The following is a 7,932-nucleotide window of genomic DNA, read 5'->3' as shown; positions in this document are numbered from 1 at the left end:
TCAGACCACTTTCCTCTCTGGAACACAGCTCACACTGCCTTATATGAAAGCTGGATAACAGAGCATCAAATCTCTGCTATGTTATATTGCATTTGAAAACATTTTTCAGAGTGTTTTGTTGAATGTAGTATTTGGGATACCTCTCCATGAATGATTTAACAAGAAACGCCTCAAGAAATGTATTTATTTATTTAATTAATTATTTTATTTCTGAGACAGAATCTCACTCTGTCACCCAGGAAGGAGTGCACTGGTGCGATCTCGGCTCACTGCAACCTCCCCCACCCCCTGCTCCCCAGGCTCAAGTGATTCTCCTGCCTTGGCCTCCCCAGTAGCTGGGATTACAGGCACAAATTACCACGCCCAGCTAATTGTTCTATTTTTAGTAGATACAGGGTTTCACCATGTTGGCCAGGCTGGCCTGAAACTCCTGACCTCAGGTGATCCACCCACCTTGGCCTTCCAAAGTGCTGGGATTATAGGCATGAGCCACTGGACCAAGCCAAGAAATTTAAAAATATGTTTATTTATACTTATATGAGAAGACAAAAATATATTGACTAAAAGAACTAAAGGAATTAGCAAGAGTGAGGCCTGGCTGGGGATGAGGGGGGGCAAGAGAAGGCAGCAGCTTGGCGGGGTCGAAGTGATTTTGTCAGTAGTCCTATGCATCATCAAATACAGGGTGGCTGAATCACATCAATGGGATTCACAAAAAGCCAAGGTATGAACCAGAACACCAGTTTATTAATTCACGAAGGGAAACATACGTCTGTTGGTCAGCAACTCTCTAGAAAATTCAAGATAGAAGGATTAACTATAATCAAAATGTTCCACGGTGAACATGAAACCAGAAAAGGACAACTTAGTTGGCTGATTGGAATGACTTATGTCTTCGAGCCTGCTGCACCCTTCTCCACTTCAGGGGCATGCCAGTTAAAGGAGACATGTTACTTATGTCCTCTGGTCTAGGCAACTTCAACTTCTTTCTTGACTCTCAACACTGCTGAAGACACGCTGTTGAATTCTTCCTCAAAGTCTCTACTAGTTGTAGACTGCAAATGAGCTGTTCTCTTCTTTCTGTTAGCATTATTATTATTAATTTTTAGAAAGAGTACAATATATCTGCGTCAATGTCAGCTTTTTTCCATAACCATACAAGCTCTTAGAATGACTTATTGCTTCCATTATATGTGTGTATATGTGTGTGTGTGTGTGTATATATATATATATATATAATAACTCTCTGAAAGAAACTTTTCCCCCAAAATTTTCAGGCACGTTGCTTCATCCCTATGTTCTGAAAAGCAAGTCTCCACTATGAAAGCAAGTCTGGGTTTGATAGACATGTATAACTGCGTACAGAAGTATAACAGAATGATGCTCCCCATCTCTCCTTTAATGACTGTGGAGGGTAAAAGGGAGAGAGGGAGTAAGAAAGATAAAAACTGCTTTGGGGATTGGGATTTGAAAAAGGTAAAAGATTCAGGAATAGGATAGAGGAAAAGGAGTAGTGTATTTGATGAGTTTTAGCCTCTCAGCTACTCCTGTGTTCTTTCTTCATGAGTGTGGTACTGGTCTTGTGATAGAGTAGACCAAAGATGCTGTACTGTATACAGAACTAATAAACATTGATGTTTTGGTTGGAGAAGCAAAGAAGATCGGGAAGATGGAATCTGCTAAGGAGGGAAAATCAGATGAGTTAGTTGCTATAGTGGAGAACCATAGTATCTGAGGGACAGAGTGGAGAATTTCACTTCACAATTTTGTCAAGGGCTGGGCCCTTAGAAATGGCTATAATTTCCTAGCACATTATATTCCTCTAGTGATTCCATTTTCTAATCAATTTGCTCAGGTAAAACATGAAATTTTCCCTGTAAAGAGAAAAAGCAATAATCATAGAATGTATATATTCAAATATAATGAGATGGGAAAGTGATTAGTGAGAGGCCCTGTTAATTTTCAGTGCCAATCAATTAACCTTGGAAATCCATCTTTCATTAAGTGAGCTTTGTTTTTTCCTTAATCCAGTTGACATACCGGGATACCTTGGTATATATTCCATATTTGCCTTTCATTGCACACTCTTCACCCCAGCTAATAATTCCAGTTAAGAAACTGGTCCCTTCCACTTCAGTAACATGGGGTCCCCCACTATCTCCTTGACATGAATCTCTACCTCCTTCATGGAAGCCAGCACAGAACATGTTGTTATAGATGGTGAACTTTGTAGATCGAAGACATGTGGCTCGGTCAACAAGTGGAACTCTAAGATACTGAAGAACTGAAGCTGATCTTCCTTTGTTGAAGACTCTTCCCCAGCCACTCACATAGCCAGATCCAAATTTGAGGAAGATGTTCGTGTATTCCTTGTCAGCAATGCAAATAGGTGTAACATAGCTGTTTAGCACTAAGGGTTCATCCAGTTCCAGAAGGGCAATGTCATGGTTGTACTTATTAATAGTTGCATTGTAGTTGTGATGAGGAATAATTCGAATCACATTTCGCTTTTGCTCTGTATGTTCTGTCTCCTCAATGTTATGTTCACCTATTAAAAATAAATTTCATTTTAAGTCACAAACAGTATTTCACATACACAGATTTTCTAAGGGTCTACTCGGGATCACTGACCTAATTGGCAATGTCAGAGATCTCATTCTTCTATTGTGATAATTTTGGTTAAATGTAATGAGAACCAATGCATATTTTTCAGACCAAAAAGCCATTCAGGACTATCATAGAGATGGTTCTGTTCACTTATGCTGTTATAAGCTTTTCATTGATGATAATGAAACCACTAGTCATGAATTATCCTAGATTTTCCAAATTTCAAGTATTCTGACCCCTTTTTTGAGCACAAATTCATTTGGCCATTAATTCAAATGTTTGTTTTCTAAGAACCTGCTACAGGTTGTGCCAAGCACCAGAGACAAAAGGATCAGTGACATGATACTGGTTTTTGGGAAGACTTTCTGGTAGGGAAATGACTACATCAATAACTAATTGTACCTCACTGAAAGGAGTGATAATATGGGTACATCAAAAGAACTATGGAGGGTTGGAGGATGGTGCAACTTGGGTTCTGAAATTATGACCCTTCTGCCTTTAGCCCAATTTATTCAGCAACAATTTTATTAGACCTTAGTAAAATATGGTGTACAAATCATATTAAAGAGCTAGTGGTGCTGCAGATTATTATTCTTTATTTACCTGCGACAACTGTAATTTTAGCATCAGTTTCAACACAGTGGGCAGCAGTTACAACCCATTTTTCATTAACGATAGAGCCTCCACAGAATGCATCAACTTTACCATTCAAAACGACCTGTGAAAACAAAATTAAGACTCTTACTGCATAATATATTTGATCTAGAAAAAAATAAATATGCGTGCTGGTTACAGGAATAGGCAAAATATTGGCTTCTAGGTGCTGGCAGAAATGGAGTTTCTGGAAATGTGAGCTTTGCAGATGAATTAGTGTTTCCGGTGCATAAACAAAAAAGCCATTTATGTAACTGCATTGAAAGCAACACACAGAGACAAGGAAGCTTAAGCTGAGGCAGATCTGAGAAATGGCTTCTTTTGGTGATTTGAGGTTCTTGGATATTTTTCCCCATGAGTCAGTTTCTCTGATGGCAAAATTTGCTTCATGGGGATACAGCAGGTACAGTAGGAAACACACTGACTTGACTCCTTGAGATTAATAGTTATTAGGGTGTTCCCTGTGCCTACATGATGAAATTTTTTTGCTACATGTTACTTGAAAAAGAAAAACTACTGATTTTTCTAGGAGGTCTTTTCAAACCCTTTCCAAACTGGAATATTATGAAACAAGACCTAAGGCCTCCATAAGGACTGTGCTTATAGCCATGCAGGCAGTGAGGAATAGCAGGGCCCATTCATTCTTTCCACTCTCTCTTAACCATACTCTACTCCCCTCTGGCTGGATGGTAAGCTGCCTTTGTCCTAAAATGTCAACTTAGCTGTGGTTGAATTTTGGGCAAAGTGGACAAAGGAGTGACGCATTGAGCCTGGGTATTGTTAGATAAGAGGCCAGTTCATTATTTCAGCTGGATATTTGTTGCATAATTACAGTGGACAATGAATATTTTCTCCATCTCAATGTCTAGATCGACTTGGAGGATTTCAGTTCCAGTTGTAAGCAAGTGCCTTGATCCACCTTTACAGGAAGAAAGCTGGGAAGTGTGAACACTAGAGGGCACACTCAACATTTGGTAAATCCTTTTCAGGCGCTGACTAGTTCTGAACGACTGCCCTTGTATTAAAGTGCACGCAGTCTTAGGCATAAACCCATTCATAAACAAGGGAAAGGAGGTGGTCCATCACTTTAAGTGGATATCAGATGGTCCTTGGGGCATGTTCTTTTTGTCCTGAATTTAATTTACAGAACGCCTACTGTGTCCTGGACACTGAAGCACTAGCCTCCTACCTGGAGACCTAAGGGCCGAGTCATTAAAGGGCTCTGACTTCCTTTTTCATACTCTGGCTCTCCTGCTCTTATCTTTTTTTTTTTTTTTTAGACGGAGTCTCGTTCTGTCACCAGGCTGGAGTGCAGTGATGAGATCTCAGCTTACTGCAACCTCTGCCTCCCAGGTTCAAGCAATTCTCCTGCCTCAGTCTCCCGAGTAGCTGGGACTACAGGTGCATGCCACCACGCCCAGTTAATTTTTGTATTTTTAGTAGAGACGGGGTTTCACCATGTTGGCCAGGATGGTCTCGATCTCTTGATCTCGTGATTCGCCCGCCTTGGCCTCCCAAAGCGCTGGGAGGCATGAGCCACTGCGCCTGGCCATCTCCCTCTTCTCCTAGCTGTTGCTTTTTATTCTGAAATGTTGTAAAAATACAGAAAAAACTACATAATATAACAAACATCAGTGTGCATACAACCCAGACTTAACAATTTTCCTAATTTTTTTGAACATTTATTTGAGGGTTTACTTTGGGTTAATCATTGTGGGGTTTATAGACATTTAATACAACATAATATCCTTATGATGTGATATTAATATATTTATAGATGCATGAACTAAAGTTTAGAGAGAAACGCTAACTCCCCTGAGGTCAGTTGGTAAAGCTAGGAAGCAAACTCAAGTCTGGCCGGCTCCAGAATTTGTGCTCCTAAGCACCCAATTTCAGTCCAGGCATGGTCTGTGGACCAGTTGCAGTAGAATCATCTGAGGGCTAATCATCCTTATAAAATCATCCTTATAAAATGCAGATCTGGGGGCTAATCCAAGCTTAATTTACCAGAATATTTGGTGGGTGGGACTGGGTAAAATGAAGCCCTCCAGAATTCTTTACATAATTAAGTTAGAGACCTGTTATATATCTACTGAATCAGAATTTCTAAGACTTGATAATCTTTATGTTTTAAAAGTCTTCACTCCAAGCAGGAATGGCTACATACTTTGTGGGGCTCAGTGAGAAATAAAAATGTGGCGCTCCTTGTTCAAAAGCTAGGAAGAAAGGTGCCATTGAAGACACTAAAATACAAAACTTTTTTCTTTCCTCTGTAGTCTCTTTTGTAACCCATCATGTTACATTTTTTAAATTCGCCATTTAATATTTTGCTCCCTCTAGCATGGGGATATTTGCTGGGGCAGTGCAGACCCTCAAAGGTGTCCAGGAAGCGCACCCTACAATTTAACACCCATATGTCCTTAGGATCCCCTGCCTGCCAGCCACAGGATGCTGGGTCCCAGCAGGGGAGGGTGTGTTAATCTTCCCTTGTCATTGGCCTACTGTGCCAATCAAGGTGGAGACGTGATTCCCAAGGGACTCAACTTTCATGCCAGGATGTGTTCCATGCCTGAAATGGAGGTGGACAAGGGGTGTGCCCCCACCTTTCACCCTCCAAATGTGCTGTGGTACATTCTTGGTCCAGAGATGCCACATGGCCAAGCAACCTTCCAAGACAGCATAGGGCATGTGCACCTGACCAACCTTAACTCTCCCTGTACCTATGCCCATGTCCCCACCGGGGGAGAAGAGTGGCAGTGGCAGCTGGGTAGGGATGAGGAGGGAGAGTATGTCTGGGCACCATGGGGTGGCAGTGGTCATTGGGCAGGTGTTTGGAGGGAGAGCCAGGGCTGGCTAAGGCACTAGGTGGTAGGGGAGTGGGGGGTCGAGAAATCACCCTGGGAGGTGGTGAGAAGTGGGGTTGCAGGGTTTCAGGTCCCTAGGTAGCCCATGCTCTGGCTGGCTCATCAGACTTCAGTTACAAAACAAAAATGCAAAGCAGTAAACCCCAGATGCATGATCTGTCTGAGTGCAAAGCCCTGTGTAAGTACGCCGGTCATAAGACCATGTGTCTGGCTGTAACTCCAATTGATTTTCAGCATCAATAAAACTTGGCCAACACTGTTATATACTGGTCATGATAGTTACAACTGAACATATCTGTTTAAGCAATTGGAATTAAGAATTAACATGCAATGATATCACGGTGCTTCTCCTCTGGCTAGTGTATTAGTGGGGAAATTGAACATCTCTCAGCCCAGTAGGCTAGTTAGGCCAGGATGAATGACATCCACAGGCCCTGGGCAGAGAGATTATGATGTAGCTGACAAAGACTTGTTTCCTGGAGCTTCTACTACTTTCTGGTGGATGGCTAAGAAATACGGTTGTGTTCTTTTAAGTCTGAAGAGCATTATTTTTGCCAACCCCTGACCAAACATCCTTGCCAAGGAAAAGGCCTAAAATATATTTGCATTTAAAGATATTACAAACTATTTGGTTTTGGAATGTTTGGTCATTCAGGATCATAGCTATCAAAATATTAGCTATTTGGGGTATGAGATGTCTGCTCGGTCAAGGAAAAGTTCTTTTTAAGAACTTTTTAAGACATCATGTTGGGGAATAATGGGGAAAATGGGAAGGCATATGCTCTGAGTAAGGCATCTGAGTTATAATCTGTCAAACATTTTTGTTAGTCATAGTCTAATGGGAGCCTGTTTTCCCTCTTTCAGACACACATATATACACACACCAACCACATACATGCTTCTACAAAATATACATTCACATCTGAATTTGTGCTCTTCATTGATGATGCCAGCCCAGAACAGCTCTTACCCTTTTGTTCTCTTCCTGACCTTTAACTCCATCATAACCATTCCCTGTGATTTCAGCAAAACCATTATTCTCCCTACCTACCCACCCAAGCTTTACAATAAAGAGTGTTTGCTCTCACTCATATACAAAGCAAATTCATTTGTCTGTGATGTACAGCTTGCTATGCCCACAGATGTGGTTTGCCTAGTCCTTTGCTCTAGGTCATTTGGCTGGGAACAGATGGGATGCTCACTTTGGTTTTTAATGGTTAGCTAGTCATTGAAGTTCATTTCATCAAATAATCTTAGAGGATAATTGTTTAAATGTCTGTCCAGATTAGCTTTGTAGAGCCAGGTGAGGTTACATATGTCACGTTCTTATTCCTCTTAATTGAATTCTTATCATCTGAGATAGGAATAATAGAGGGCTACCTTTTTCAAGTGAAGATATTGCTATAGTCTTAAGACCTTAGTGCAACATCCTGGCCCCTAAGGAAAAACAAGTTCTGATTCATACATATAATAACTTTGCATGCTATCTGCCACTGGGATGTGTCCTAATCCAACAGAAAGGATTGAATCTCTGTAGCTAGCTGTACAGGGTAGCTTCAGACCAAAACTGAGGGAAGTGGAGACAGGGGAAACTGCTAAGACATTTTAAAGATTTTTTTTTTAGGTCAAAAATAGAATAAGAAACAGACCGTTTCCCTGGACATTTTCTGTAGGTTAATACGGTTAACCATCGGTAAATGCATATGCTACAACTTAATATGAGCATAAGGAAAGCTTAATCACTTGGCTTCCGTTGTATTCTTTTTTTTTAATCTGATAGAATCATCTTCAAATTGTTAAATATTTG

General features: G+C 40.8%; 1 protein-coding gene across 1 annotated transcript in view; it reads right to left on the bottom strand.

The window, feature by feature from the left end:
- Positions 1 to 727: 727 nt before the first annotated feature.
- F9 (coagulation factor IX) overlaps positions 728 to 7,932 on the bottom strand; it is a 32,694-nt gene continuing 25,489 nt past the window's right edge. Inside the window, exons 7-8 of the mRNA XM_005594717.5 lie at positions 3,211 to 3,325; positions 728 to 2,548 (exon numbers count right to left, since the gene is read on the bottom strand). Coding sequence (XP_005594774.1) covers positions 2,001 to 2,548; positions 3,211 to 3,325 — 663 coding nt within the window. The 3' untranslated portion in view covers positions 728 to 2,000. The remainder of the gene's footprint in view (positions 2,549 to 3,210; positions 3,326 to 7,932) is intronic.

The sequence above is a fragment of the Macaca fascicularis genome, chromosome X (assembly GCF_037993035.2).
Source record: "Macaca fascicularis isolate 582-1 chromosome X, T2T-MFA8v1.1".
Classification (NCBI taxonomy): domain Eukaryota; kingdom Metazoa; phylum Chordata; class Mammalia; order Primates; family Cercopithecidae; genus Macaca; species Macaca fascicularis.
This window is presented reverse-complemented; position numbering and strand designations above follow the sequence as displayed.